Here is a 15,503-nt window from a genome sequence, read left to right on the forward strand (position 1 = left end):
GCAAAAGTGTCCAAGGACTACACTTCCATGTATGGTCGAGAGGCTCATCTGAAGAACCATTCATATTTTAAATCCAGGGTATTTGCTCTTTGGATTCGGGAATCGTTGTCCTTCAAGGTGATTTTGAATTTGTCAACCTGGTAGTGCGATTCTTCGATCTTTTATGTTATTCATATTCGCCAAGACTAGCTCGGTCAATTGCTAGATAGAGCTAAGTAGGTTGATTGGATAGGTTTAACCTTGGGATACTAAGCTGATTAGTGAAAATTGAGCGCCAATCTCAAGAGGAAACGTCTTCGCACGAAAATCTATGGTTGTGGGCCGTTCATCACTCATCTTCACCGCCATCACCGGATCAACACACAATGCGCAATTATCAATTCATATCATCCTCCATATATCAAGGTCATGTCATTGGAGATGCCATTTTTGGCCAATCATTACAATTATCTATAAAGAGGGAGCCCTGATCTCCCCCGGAATCGGCTGTCTGGTGATGCTCAATACTCTTCGGCCAAACGTCCGGCACACCTGCCACCCCCGGACCGAGGGTAAAAAGAACAAAAGAAGAGACGCTGACATTCGGAAATTATGGAATCTCATTTCAACATTACTACCTGTAGACGATGTCATGACATTCTAGTGGGTGGAACCCGTATAGTATGCAACTGCCTGGTTTTAGGCCTGACCGAACGGGACCCATTCTTTTATTCCTGTTTCCTTCTGGTTTCTTGGCTTTTTCATGTTCGACTATTAATAACATGCGCTTACGAATGCGCCACCTTTGCGCCGTTACTTGTAGGCTAATTTAGCCTCCACCTAGTGGATCCGTTGCGAGGCCACCGCAGTGCATGGCTGCAGTGTTTGACATAATGAAAATAATCTTCGCATATCCTCTAGTATTGCGTGCATAGTTGGATGTCATGGCTTGGATATATCTATAGGATCTAGGATCCCATATCCTTATTCTCAACGGCTGGCCCTTCTTGTATATCTGACGTGGGTGAGGTCGAGACTTGCATCCAGCGTAACTAGATTCCATTCCAGTATTTAGCGAATTATCATATGTAATCTGGAATTGTTGGTTTTTGTCTAGTGGGGTATATCAAAGCAATACCTTACAGCTTTTAGATAAAAGTGTGTTGATAGATATACTCCTCAAGTCAGATCATTATATATATTTGGGGGCAGGTCATGCAACACCGAGTTTAACCGGTCTCTACGGGGGAACATTGCGTCGTCCTTGACTGTGCTCACGGATAGAGCAAGAGTTTTGAATGGTATGTTCTAGATTGCCTTCTATCTATTTCAGGATGGGAGGAAAAAGACACTCAGCGCGATTCTCAGCATAATGAAAAGATCAAGTAGAACATCTATCGAGTGGAACAGTGCTGTCACTGTATAGCCATATTCTGAACTATCTTGCATCAACTGCCCGGGTGGTCTAGTGGTATGATTCGCGCTTAGTATGTCTCCCTTATGGATCAAATTTCCAATCTTACAATTTACTAACAACAACTCCAGGGGTTCACCCAAAGCAATATTGCGCGAGGTCCCCGGTTCAATCCCGGGCTCGGGCCCATTCTTTTTTTTTTCTTCCATTTATTTTTTACTTCATTCATGTCAAACTAGCATTGAATATGATTGATTAATGTTAACTTGAATATTTACACCCTTTATAGCTTACTTTTCAGTAGTATTTTCAGTGGTATTATTTAGTAGTCTTCTTAGGTATCATCCTGTTTTAGATAGGTTGGCGGTAAAGAAAGGCGGAAAAGGCGTAATTTATGTGAACGATTTTGTGTGCGTGTTGGCTTTCCTTATATATGTCAATTCTGAAACTTAATACATCAACGCCCGGGTGGTCTAGTGGTATGATTCGCGCTTAGTATGTCTCCCTTGTGGATCAAATTTCCAATCATACAATTTACTAACAAACTCTCCAGGGGTTCACCCAAAGCAATATTGCGCGAGGTCCCCGGTTCAATCCCGGGCTCGGGCCCATTCTTTTTTTTTATCCTCTTCTTTTTTGGATCAAACCAGTATAATTCAATGTTGATTTGATGTTATATTTATAAGCGGTTATACATGGACCCCCTCCCTGTAATGGGATACCCTGCCTGATTCGTTCGTACCGCCTTCATGTTTAAATGCGCCCGGCGACTAGGATTGCTGCCATTATGTCTGCTGCCCCACATTTATACTGCCATGTATTTTGCCACCACTATAATAATTCTGGTTTATATATGTTGTAGTAAAAATCCCTGTATTTTGGTCACAAAACATCGCAAATTCCTGATGTGACCCGCAACCCCGACCATCCCACCCTGATGCCAAGCAAACCCCATGATACCGGACAGGTTGGCATAAGTCAGGCATTGTCAGGGATCCCGATAGACCAGGAAGGACTAGGCACTAGTAGTCTCCATTCAGAGCCCTTTCCCTATATCTCATCATCTCCTTCACCCCAATCAACCTCTCACTTTATTGTTCCCTTAAGACCTACATTCTCTCACTTGACCTCCAATCTCAGCCTCACCCCAGCCACCTTTGTCTACCCAAAGTACCCATCAGTCTACTTCAGGAATGGCCTCAGAGCTGACCCTCAGCCTGTTGAATTATGGATAGGGGTCAAACGGACTCTACTCCTGACGAATACCTCTCTGCTCGACGAATATGTAAGCAACGACAGTCTGCTGGACGAGGCCACCTCGTTGCGAGACTACCGGACTCTGGAAGCCACGACAAGTCGGTTAAAAACCCAGCCTAACTAGAGGGTGAGATACCCAAAAGATTCTGCCTGATTGTTACCTTCATATTCTACAAATTGAATAACATGACTATCGTACCTCTTAGGTACCTCCCGCGTACGATTTCTCCACACCTGCGCTCCGGCGGGGGTCATCAACCCTGGCTCCGTCCCGGCAGGTAGTACACTGGTAGGTAGAGACTCGGACGATCCCTGGTCCGGAATCCGAGCCAGAAAGTAGGTAGTCAAGGCCTAGCGAGGCTAGACTGAAGCTGACATTGATAGAGTTGAGGATAAATTAATAAAGTCGATAAAAAAAAAACATGACCTTATCTGATCTAATTTATACAGAGCAATGTAACAAAGGTGACTTAATTCAGTGGCTTACATACAAATTCCAGGTGAATTAGGAATGTTTACCTGAAAAGGTAGGCAGGGGGTGTCCCTGTACCAATCCTATATTTATACCGTTTATAACTACCTGACTTAGCTTTTACTTAAACAAGCGAATATGTAACTATAAATCCACTGCTGATTTAGTTATTAATAGTTCATGTATGCGTCTCTTCTGGTACTTATATGCTAATATTACAAACTAATACATCAACGCCCGGGTGGTCTAGTGGTATGATTCGCGCTTAGTATGTCTCTCTTGTGGATCAATTTTCAAATCATACAATTTACTAACAAACTCTCCAGGGGTTCACCCAAAGCATTATTGCGCGAGGTCCCCGGTTCAATCCCGGGCTCGGGCCCATTCTTTTTTTTTTCTTCCGCTTTCATTTTTGCTTTCTTACTAACAAGAACCTTGGAACCTTTGGTCAACCGCTTATATAATACGGCCTCTGATTTTGGTACTTGTTTGTAGTTATTTTTTAACAAATTGCATTCAGTATGTGTCATTTGTGAAAAGGATATTTCCCTATTATTGGGTAATACATAACTATCTATATTCATTGTGGTAGCAACTTTACTAAATATAAGGATTTGCACGAAGGTACTTCTATTTTCTGCCGGAAGAATTTTGCATCCACTCACATCTAATCCTGCTGTGCGAGTGGGGTCTATCTCAGTAGTAATCGAAAGGCGGTATACCAAGGGCGGTCAACAATGGAAGCTTTGGGGTGTAAATAATAAAAAGAGGCGAGAAAAGCTTAATTTATTAAACAGACTTTTCTAAGTAGTAGTATAGTTATATTTCATGAGTATTTGCACCCGGGTACTCTATTTTCCGCAGGAAGAATTTTACATCCACTCACATCTAATCCTGCTAAGCGGGTGGGATAGTAAGCGAAAGGCGGTAACCAGGCTGGTCAACAATATGTTGTAGAAGTATTGAGGTTCAAATACACTCATGAAACGCCACTGTACCTTTGCCCTACCCCCGTATAGGCATATCCTGAAGGATTTTACATCAACTGCCCGGGTGGTCTAGTGGTATGATTCGCGCTTAGTAAGCAGCCCTAATGAATCACATCGTCAACTCTTCAATTTACTAACAACAACTCCAGGGGTTCACCCAAAGCAATATTGCGCGAGGTCCCCGGTTCAATCCCGGGCTCGGGCCCATTCCTTTTTTTACTTTACTTTTTTTTCTCTCTAATATTACAGCTTGTATACCTCTCTATGCATGTGTATAAACGAGCTATGTACGTAAACAGCCGAGCCAATGACAATGCTGAAAACGAGTCTTTCAAATTACTATTGTGTTCTATATCGACATGCGGTATGTAGCAAAGAGCCCGTTGTAAAAGCGTTTATTACTTGCTTAAAAAATGCACAATTTTCAGCCTTTCCCCGCCAAAGTCAAGCAATGAAGAACAAGATGGCATGCTTGGTGGAAGAAATAGTCTTGGATAAAGCGTGTTAGTCACACCCGATACCGAGATGCCCATATGTGCTGAACAGGGTACGAACCCCACGTAGGAGATATTGGCGGAGGCTGCAGTGTGCTTCATCCAGTCGAAGGGGAATTCGATAATTAGGGTTCTCCGTTCTGAGTCATATTTCTCTAATAAATGACACCACTATGATCTGACGACTGTTAACATCCCACACTTAATGTACATACTATGCACCCAGGGCAGCCGACAGACAAACGGGGATAACATGGTGCTTACTACCCGAACTCATTATAGCTATTACTACTAACCAAGTATATATGTTAAATGGTGCAATGAGGACTATACAGCATCTATTGGGATAAGGATATCTTTCTTGCAAATCGATACTATAGGAATTCAAATATTCCAACAATTAGCCGACAGTGAACGTTTTATACCTGAAAAGATACTTATATTCATGGGTTTCTTCCATCCCTGTAGATACTTAAATCCCTCAATGGAGTCGGGAAGAACTAGAGAGATCACCACATTCTCGGATTCTATCCGTTAAAGCAGCTGAACGTAGTCTAAATTGTAATTCCATTTTCCGATACCTTTACACACGTTATGTACAGGGAATAGTGGCGATGCCGTCTAACTATAGGAATGGCGCTAATCTCGATTCTGTAGGACCCCAAGATAATAAGCATGCAATAATGCCGATCAAATTAGCGTGAAGTTTATCCTAGGGGCACGTTAATTAGTACTGCGAATTAACTGGGATTTTCAACAATATACGAAGTACTACACAAATGCACACACATTTTTACCTCGAAAAAAATAGATTAAAAGAAAGATAGGCACCAAATGCTACCAAGAATCGAGGGAAAAAAAAAGAATGGGCCCGAGCCCGGGATTGAACCGGGGACCTCGCGCAATAATGCTTTGGGTGAACCCCTGAAGATGTTGTTAGTAAATTGTAAGGTGATGATTTGAACCGAAAGGGTTGCTTACTAAGCGCGAATCATACCACTAGACCACCCGGGCGTTGATGTATCGAGTCTCGGAATAAGCGTATATGAGGAAAATACATCCGTACAAAATCCATCAATAAATAAACAATAAATTGATCATTAATTACTTGGCTAGGTAAGCGTGAGGGCATAACTAAAAGGTATGTAGTAATATTACCTAAGGTTATATACTACATGGAAAAATCCATTGTCCAAATTATGTCTTTTGCTGCCCTTTCCGTCGAACTAATTATAAAGCTGAGAAGACACCGCAAGGCCGCTTATACGGCCGATTATCCTTGTGATACCAATTACGCTAGTTTGATACACTGAGAGCAAAAAAAAAGATAATGAAAAAAAAGAATGGGCCCGAGCCCGGGATTGAACCGGGGACCTCGCGCAATATTGCTTTGGGTGAACCCCTGAAGAGTTTGTTAGTAAATTGTAAGATTGGAAATTTGATCCACAAGAGAGACATACTAAGCGCGAATCATACCACTAGACCACCCGGGCAGTTGATGTGAAATGACTCAAAATTTAGCAAAACCATCCTAAAACGTTCTCAGTCCATATAATCATAGTGTACTGGATGATGGCGCTCATCTTCGAATATTCTTGGCAAACAGCATCTGAGCCAAGATACAAGGCTATATTTATTTACTTCCATGCAGTTCCTGTCCAATAGACGTCTGGTTCGTATCGCCCCAGCAAGGGTGACTTGTCATAAATTACGCGCTTACGCTCTAACTACCTACATACTGAATGATTAGTCTTATATTGGATTGGGCCCATTTCCCCCTCTTCTGGTATTAATTTTTTATAAAAACCCCCATATATGCTAATATCTAATTAATACACCCAGTTCATCCCTGCATCGGTCCGATGAGTACCCACCAATGTGAGCCTAGGGACTTTGGTGATCCCGATGTGACCGGGTTTGGTGTAACTTCTCCGTTGCAATAGATAGCTCTGGCATTTGTTACTGACTTATACGAAAGGTCCTTATTTCATCTGGAGTCTTCATCTTGATGATGCTTGGCACCGTCATCACGGGCTATTTCAACCGCCTCTTGCGCGAAGAAAGGTATAATGCGCTCGATAACTTAATTCTCGACACCGTCTACAGGATCTTCCGTGCTACAGGAAAAAGAGATTCCTGCAAGGGATACGAAGAGAACCGCATTGAGGATTTCGAGAAATTTGTCGTGACAATGAGCGACCAGCAATTAGTGACGGGATACTCACTTATACTCGCCTCATATATGATTCGCTCCGGCGTCGCAGGTCTGGACAACACGATATCAGCCTACTCGTACTGTATGGCTGTGAACTTAGCTCTGTTATCATGCGTCACCCACCTTTCGTCCATCACAATCCTGCGCAGCTACCACGACAAAAGTCCACGTCTTAGAGATGCAAGAACGATTGTGATGCTTGTGGCTCTTGGTTTCCTTCTTCCACAACTTGTGGCTAGTCAGCTTCTGGATTCATCTCAAACATTGCGATGTGCTCTGAATGAGTTTGGAGGTGATACTACACTGTATTGGCCCGGCACCGACAAGTATGATCAGACTATCTTCTTTGCGACCTTGGCTATTGTTGGTATGCTCGTCTGTGGGTATCTGCGCAGGATACTAGAGCTATACATCCCAAGGGTCAGGGAGTCACCCGAGGCTTGGGCGGCGGAAAGTTGTGCGGCCTTGTTCTCATGGCCGAGCAAAGAAGGCCTTGATAAGTTCAATGCTGCTGCCTCTGATGGCCAGTTGGTTAAAGCGATATGGCTCTCAGTTGGACCGAAAGGGCGATTATATGACCATTTCGCTTTCGCTGGTATAATTCTCGGTGAGCTGAGAGGCTCATTCTTTGCGGAGATTGTTTGGCTCTTATTTTACTGTACCTTTGCGATATGTCAGATTTGCTTTTTTATTGTCTGGGGGTCGGATTCTAGGGCAAAGCAATCTCCCATTAGCTTTACACCACAATTTGGGCAGATTCTTCCTCTGGGTATGCTATTCCTTCCGCTGCTCTCGGCCTTGGAGCTTTATACGCGTAAGAATATGTACATCCTATCTACATCAACCGTTGTTACTTACGCATTTCGAGTGCAGGATTAACATTGCACAAGAGCACGTCAGATACTGGGCCTGCACACCTCAATAATTTGCATAGCGGCCTACCGTCTTGCGTTGAAAGGGCGACGAACTCATCGCCTGGCCTCCAATTACCGAAACCTGGATCAAGGAGCGAGCCAAATAACCTTGTAGTAAAGGTAAGTCAAGACACACTCGCCCCCAAGCACTAGCTTAGCAGAGAATGGTCATCATCACTTAGCTACCGTCGATTACTAATGATACTTTCCATGGCCTGAATAGCGTGAGAATATTGGAGGCCGCATAAACTTATACCGAGTTTGCCTCAAGAAGAACAGATTGAAGACGATTGCAATGAGTTGGTCAATGATAGTCATCTACTCAGTTTTAGTTCTATTTGCGGCTCTTGTTTTTTCCAGCATCATCTTTCAGACCGATTACTATGACGATGAGGGCTGGAACAGACTAGTCGGGGTTGGATATTGGATGACGTTGCTTTTCTTCATTGTGTTCACTTCTACTTTGTTGTTTACTATCCTGGGTACATTCTCATGGGTGTTGAGAGGGCGTTATAGGACTCCGAGTTCGTAAAAGCTAACATTATATGACGCCATCTTAATCTATAATACGTGGATCTGGTATAGAAATGTTTCAACTATATCATCGAAATATCTCCTTATGAGCCGTGGAAAGATGAAGCAGATGGCAATAAACTAACTTCATCAAGTTGCGTTAAGACGGCAGTTGCCAGATGTCCTAGCTCCATATATCGAGATACATCAAACCACATATAAGCCGAAGGACAAGCGACATATTATCCTGCCCGCAGATATAGCACCAGGAGCATTACAGCCACATCCATCGCAACCCGCCGATGTCTAATGCCTTGTCAAGACATGGCCATCCCGATCGTAAACCACCAAAGGTAGCGAGCGTCCGTCTAGGGTCGCTTCAGTAACTTTACCTTTGCCATCCCATTTGAAAGCCACACTTCCACCCCCACGAAGCTTCAGCCCCTTAACCGAACCTCCTCCCCACGCACTTGGGATGGCAGGACCCAAAATAACTTTGTGGGTACTGGTATCACCAAATGCCTGTGGTAGATCTGTCACTAGCATTGCGAGTGCAGCCCCAGCAATGCCAAAGTTAGCATCGATCTGGAAAGGTGTCGAGAGGTCGTTGTAGTCCGATGCGCCTGACGGGGTACCGCACAATCCATTCGGCGCAAAGTTCAGGTCAATGCTGAACTTAAGCTGTTTGTAACTGTTCTCCCAAAACGAAGGTCAGTCAGATAGGTTCTTAGATATGTAAAAACCCGCGGGCTTAGAAGGTGAGCAGTGGGGACTAACGCCTGATCTGTATTGTTTAGCGCTGCCCAACAGGCAGAACGCCATACTTTCCCCCATCCGGTGTTGGCATCTGCTTTTCCGTCACCGCGGGACTTGAGCGACACAATGACGGCATCTGTGATTGTTTTGTTATTGCCGTGCACGCCGGAAATAGCGTATCCCGGGTACCACCCGTAAAGCTCCGATAGATGACGGTGATTATCGTTCTTTTGGTCCGCTTCGAGCTTCCATTCTGTATTAAATATTAATACATGTCCTAAGCGGATATAAACCACATTTCTAGTGTTGCAAAATATTTGTATACCTTTAATCTGACCCCTTAAGCCCACGTGAACCCCGTTGTCCATACTGTGATATGCCTTCTTCACGCTCTGGAGGAAAGACTCGTCTTTATCTCCAGAAGCCTCCCAATCCCGAATGATGTGATCGAAAAGTTCCCAAATAAGTTGCTGCCAATGCGCACAGGCAAATGTCTGGAACGGGGAAATTAGCAAAGAGTTAGCTGATTTAGGTGACCCTGGGAGTTGTCTTACGGTGGGACCATGCTCTGGTGAGTTGCAAGGAACAGCAACCAAAGATCCATCTTTGAAATGTTCATCTGGTACTAGCATTGAGAGCCAGTATTGGGCCACTCCCTTGATCATCGGATATCCCGAAGACCGGTACCACTCAAGGTCTCGGGAATAGTCATACCGGTCCCACACGTGCTTCACTATGTCGAACCATTTGATTAGTATAGGAATAGGGATGCTGGTGGGTAATGTCCAGGGGCATTTCTTACTCATCCAGGCATTGGATACTGGGTAGTTCGACCAAGAAGCATCGTTCTCTTGCCTAAGTGTGTGTCAGAAGAAGAACAGGGGAGATCCAATGTCTCAACTCACGCTGTATGCCCAAATATATTTATGTTGGTGTGCGACACCCAGCCATCGGTCCCGTAAAAGAGCTTCGCGCTCTCGGTGCCTCGTGGTACCCAAGTGTTCTTCATGTGATCCCACAGGGGGCTCAGTAGGTCCCCTAAGCCCATCATTTCGGTGTGCCAATGGTTCCTGAATAAATGTCAGATAAATCGCACTTCAACATTCCACTAAAAAGAAACGTCTGGAATTGGGTTGGTCCTATACATTTGAAGATTGATGTTGGCGTGGTAATCCGCACTCCATGGAGGAGTCATGGTGGGTGCCCAATTTCCTTGCAAATTAGGAGGAAGAGACCCTGGTCTAGAAGACGCGATAAATAGATACTTTGCATAGTCTATTATCAAAGATTCGACGAATGGATCTCCTTCCGAGGTAGAATAATCGTTTATCAATTTAGTTGTCTCAACCTCGGCAGAATTCTTCGGGTCTGGAAGGTTCAACGTGAACTTATGCATGGATGACTGGTGGTCGGTTATGTGATCATTGCGGAGAGTCTCATAGGACTTTTTGGACGCTGCCTGGACAGTTGACAGGATGCTGGGGTACTGATCCGATCCCTTGAAAGAGTATTTGTTGGCGCTGTTGCCCTTTGTCGCGTCATAGTTGGTACCTGTGCTGAGAAGAAGCAGGAGCGATTTCTCAGTTTTTCCGTGGACCACAATCTCGTTTGACGGGTCACAGGAAATCGACGAGGACGTAACAGCTTTAACATGCGCATCAAATAGCATACCAATGTCCCCCTGACCAGAATCAGCCGTTGTCTGGCCATGGAGACGAACACCGTCCGAGGAGCAGGAAGCCTTGGAGCTCGGTGTTGTTCGAGCATGATCTTGAAGCCCGACCGTCACATCCGGCAATGCCTTGGAAGATTCGATATAGTAGACGCAGACCTTTGCTGGGTATGAGCAGAATTGGATCCTGCCACACTCGTCAGAGATGAGCAATTGAACAAGGCCTGCAAGCAAGCGTGATAAGGGATTATTACGTTGTGAAGTCCACTCCGTTCAATTTGTACTTAACCTCGTGAATAGCGGTATCAAGATCCAGGGTGCGCCTATAGGACGTGATCTTCCCAGTGCCGGCAATACTGACAGTGAGGTTGCCCAACATCTCATATGATCCGTAATTAGCAGTACTACCATATAAGGGAGATTCATCTATATCGGAGTAAGCAAATGACCACTTGTATTGAGATTTAGTTTACTTGCCTCCAGTCCCATCCTTGAATATAGCATCTCGAATCCCCGGGAGATGTTTCGCAAGTGAAGATTCGGGGTTTCCACCGACGTAATCCTACCAGTTTGAGAATCAGTTGCCACGCTTCGCCGCAATAATGATACATGAGATACTCACCTTGTTTGCAAATGGGCCGCCTGACCATAGACTGTCATGATTGAGGAACACGACATCCTCTCCTGCGACGCCCAACGGCATGGCTACAGGAATCAGTATAAGATGGCCGAGAAAAAGGATAAGGATGGAACCCCACCTCCCTGTTTCCCATTACCCAAGGGATATGCTGTCATCTCCACGTGCGACACATCAGCAGGCTCGGTTGACCATAGCTGCTTTGCCACAGTGCCAACTGCACTGGTGCAGAGGACCGCGATGGTATGGATTAACATGATTCAATGATAATCTAGAGCGCGGTCGCTCGTGATGTTCTAATATTGAGCAGTTAAAGCGGCGTAGTGAGGGAGTAGCACCGATTTGGTCAACAGGATAAACCTGGCTTTAATTCGGCGTTCATGAACTCATTTATAACTTTCGTTTCATTGCGGCGGTAGTTGTTAGTTAATTAACGATGCTCGCAGATAACGTCATGAATCCCAGACGATAGCTGTGTTGGTGCTGTTGGGTTGCCATCGGAATAGCCGATCGCAATATCGATAATGTAACACCCAATTAACCTCATGGCGGAGAAGGTTACATGAGTAATGTTCACTCTGTGGCTGGGTTTCTACTGTTCATCGATTTCAAAATTGGCAGATCGTTCCTGGAGAACCCACGTTCCCCGCAGCTCGGAATGTTAATAACGTGCCTCTTTAGGTATCTCCATTGCGGTGTATCCCGCCCATTAACCCATCTCGCTAGTCGATACGAACTAAATGAGGATGGAAGAGCGTAATATCGACAGATGCAGGATGTGACACAAACACGTTGGCCGGCTGGTGATACATAAATTTGTTTGGCCAAAGCTGTGACTGGGGGTTTTCGTATTTTGGGTTCCCTGAGGTGCGGGACAGTTTGCGTGCCGATCGGGGCTAAAATCCTCCTCGTCTCCTTAATCGGCGAATAAAAGGCTTGAGGTATGTTTTGGTGTCAAATTCGCCGGCAAACAGTTCAAAAAGCGCTCCCATTTAATGGCAAAATGGTGGTGGTGGCCGGAAATCAATCAGAATATTGGAATCCTGGAAACAGGTAGCGCTTAGGAAATCTGAAAGGCGAATTCGCAGGATGGTGAATTAACCCAATGGAAGCGTTTGTGTGTTGTTGAGAAGGTGCGCCCACGGGTCAAACAGAGCATTTGTGATCTATCCTCCATGCAAACATAAAATCTCGTTCGGTGGCCTTCCGAGGTCAGGCCATTTGATTCTCTACACCTGTGCAGCTCTTTGTCCAGGTTCAGATTGATTGTTGTTGGTCCACTTCGTCGCCTATCCTTCTCCATGGAAGCCCGTGCTAATCTAGATTTATATTGCAGCATCCACACCAGCTTCCCGAATGAAACTTTTGTGCCTCTATCCCACAATTCAGAATTTAGTACGCATCGGTGACACGACAGATCTCTCACCCACTGCCATATTAAGCGCCAAACCGATTTATGAAGAAAGATGTGGCATCCAAAGCGCATAATTCAGTCTATTCATCACCGATAAAACAGTATCTCCCATCTGTTCGCTGATTGGTGCGCTGATCAACTAACTGCCTCCGCGATGACGACTTTTGTCAACGAAGTCGCATTCACTTGGGGCATATTGGTGAAGAACTCTATTGCACTCAATGCTAGAAATTTCATGTTGTATGGCTGCAAATAGGTAACCAATCCGACGTGACATGGGCTGATGACTTTACCAACGGTACTGAGGCCGCTTCTCATCACGAGAAAAGAGGGCTGGAATACACAAATTTACGGTCGCGCCTCCTTCGGTTGCCCCCCAAATGCCTATGTTGTATAATTATGTTCTCAAGGTTGGAATAGGGCTTGACAAGGAAGCTTCCTAATTAAGGTTAGGTTTGTCCCGTGCCGTGTTCCATGGTTCCCCCTCGGACCGAACCTACTTGTATTCTAAGATTGCAAGGAAAGTTTATGTACTTCTGGCAGCCAGGTATCATCCAATTTGTAATTCTACAGTCTGATTACAATAGTCCATTCTCCATTCTCTTATAAGAATCTTATGTCTCAAATTAATGTCTCTAACTAGGTGGGCCAATCCATGATTATCCTATCGGGACCCGAAACAAATGTCTCACGAGACGCCCCATATCTCGACCGCCAAGAACTGGAAAAGGGATCCACGTCGAGCCGGAGATGTTTACCGTTACGGCTCGACCACCGTGGTGTGACATCACAGGCTTCAGGCAGGTCTAGGTAAACCGTGAGACTCGTGGCCGCAAGAATAATGCATTGAATTACTATATATTTTTGATCGAATTACTTTTGGTCGAATTATAGAACAACAATCAAACTCTCTCCTCTGGCTTCACATACTCTGCCTTTGCATGGATAATGCGCTCTTGGCTATCGTTGACACTATCCTGAAGTATCGACGTCTCCACTCCAATAGTCATTCTATTTTTCCAAGGGCTTCTGGGATGGCTCGCGTTCACGTTGCCAAGCTCGTGCGATTCATCGCTGGTGGATGCCTTGTGTCGGGAGAGTGTCATCGACCCGAATCGGCGGAAGAGAGGTAGTGGTCGTAGAGAAGAAAGGGAGCCTGCGACAAGGCCCAAATTGAATTCAATGGCCATCCAGTACAGGGAAGATGCTGAGTCGTCTGTGGTTGATAGTCAGTATAAGACAGGCGCTGAATCAAGGGTAGGAATTTGAAGTAGTGTGTACTTACAGGTGAGATCTGTCGTTCCGTTGCGTAGATAATCCAATGTGCTGAAGCGGACAACGGGCGAAATGCAAGCGATTATACCTGTTGTCGAAATGAGTATTTCGAAACTGGGATATAAAACGGTGATGGGGTGCACATACCTGATCCAAAGATTGCAATCAAAGCAACGATCTTCCTTGTAGGCATTTGAAGTCTGCATAGAATAACCATTGGGGCGATCAGGATGATGATATCGCACACGAAGATGATTACTGCTTGGTATAGTGTGATCTGGAATAGTTTGTATTGCGAGTAGCAGGTCGGGTTCTTGACGGTCATGTCAAAGGCAGCCCTGTGATGCTGCTGGTAAGCATGTTGGTAAATACTGCGGGGATCAGGGATTCATTGTACCTTGGAGGGTCACATTGGAAGGCTAGAACAAAAGAGCCTGAGACCGAGAAGAGGACTTGGAAGACAATCAAACCCATAGTGAGCAGATTCATCCAGGCTAATTGTGGGATTTGAAGTCAGCGCTGGATCATACTAGGTCATGAGGGACTCTTGAAGTTAGCGAAAAACTTACGTTTGACGAAAATCCGTCGTAGGAATACCAGCAGGCTAATCTTGACTGCCAATGAAGTGTAGAGGTATAGACACATTGCGACGTAATAGAGCTATGACTGATGTGAGTAAAATGTTCGGCAAGAGATTGGTTTGAATCATACCTTGAGCCACATTGCTCGATATTCAGGAGACACATTGGAAAAATGCACCCCTTCTCCGTAATACACAATTGCAATTCCTAGCCCATTGAAAGTTTGCGTAAAAACCTATTAATCGCCTCGTCAATCTTCATGCCTGAGCTACGGATGCGATAGAAGGTGGGACTGGAACTTACCAATGCGACGCAGACTGCGATATCGTCCATACCAAACACGTTGATGACGAATGCTCTTGTGTAAAGCTGTTGGTAGAATAAGTCATCTGCGGTACTCTACTGCACCTCATATCGGAAAAGTCCGCCGGTGGGTCTTACTCTTAAACTGCAGACAATCATGGACAGGATGCCCGTGCTGATAATCAAACCATAGATGAGCGATTGCTGATATCGCTCATCATCTGATAGGTGTGGCTCGGCCATTGTGGTAGACATGGTTGATTTTGGAAAAGTCGGAGGCCTCTTTACCTAGTGGCAGCAACGAACATTCCAAGTCAAGAGTAAGATGATGCGAGTATGTTGTCGTAGAGCCAGGAACTGGGAGAGGTGTGCTTTATGACTTTATGACCTGGAAAAAAGGTAACCCCCGTATTGTGACTGGTACTATCCTGCAAATTTTAGGTACTTTTGGGTATTACCTCTCAGACCGCACATGCAGATCAATGAATTACATTGTCGACTCGTTCTATTGTCACTCATTCTAGACAGTCGACCGGCCCTAATCCTTGTCTTTTCCACCTTGTAAAATCTCCGATGATTGAACCTTGGAAGCGAGTCACACACACTAAAATGAGTTAC

At 44.9% G+C, this 15,503-nt stretch overlaps 3 protein-coding genes across 3 annotated transcripts; 1 reads left to right on the forward strand and 2 right to left on the reverse strand.

The window, feature by feature from the left end:
* Positions 1-6,467: 6,467 nt before the first annotated feature.
* Positions 6,468-7,699, forward strand: PGRI_084820 (uncharacterized protein; the record flags this gene model as incomplete). The annotated part of the gene is made up of 2 exons (XM_040796196.1): positions 6,468-6,527; positions 6,584-7,699. The coding sequence occupies 2 exons, from the start codon at positions 6,468-6,470 to the stop codon at positions 7,697-7,699; spliced, it is 1,176 nt and encodes a 391-aa protein (XP_040650734.1).
* An 854-nt stretch (positions 7,700-8,553) lies between these two features.
* Positions 8,554-11,569, reverse strand: PGRI_084830 (glycoside hydrolase family 95 protein; the record flags this gene model as incomplete). Its single annotated transcript, XM_040796197.1, has 11 exons — positions 8,554-8,938; positions 9,025-9,256; positions 9,329-9,497; positions 9,558-9,736; positions 9,806-9,858; positions 9,909-10,073; positions 10,269-10,862; positions 10,930-11,079; positions 11,149-11,237; positions 11,298-11,380; positions 11,452-11,569. 11 exons carry the CDS (start codon positions 11,567-11,569, stop codon positions 8,554-8,556), a joined length of 2,217 nt encoding a protein of 738 aa, XP_040650735.1.
* Positions 11,570-13,628: 2,059 nt separating this feature from the next.
* On the reverse strand, positions 13,629-15,140 carry PGRI_084840 (uncharacterized protein; the record flags this gene model as incomplete). The annotated part of the gene is made up of 8 exons (XM_040796198.1): positions 13,629-13,942; positions 14,012-14,089; positions 14,149-14,339; positions 14,399-14,495; positions 14,571-14,661; positions 14,713-14,817; positions 14,886-14,951; positions 15,024-15,140. The coding sequence occupies 8 exons, from the start codon at positions 15,138-15,140 to the stop codon at positions 13,629-13,631; spliced, it is 1,059 nt and encodes a 352-aa protein (XP_040650736.1).
* Positions 15,141-15,503: the final 363 nt, after the last annotated feature.

Source organism: Penicillium griseofulvum, assembly GCF_001561935.1.
Source record: "Penicillium griseofulvum strain PG3 chromosome Unknown contig_10, whole genome shotgun sequence".
NCBI lineage: Eukaryota > Fungi > Ascomycota > Eurotiomycetes > Eurotiales > Aspergillaceae > Penicillium > Penicillium griseofulvum.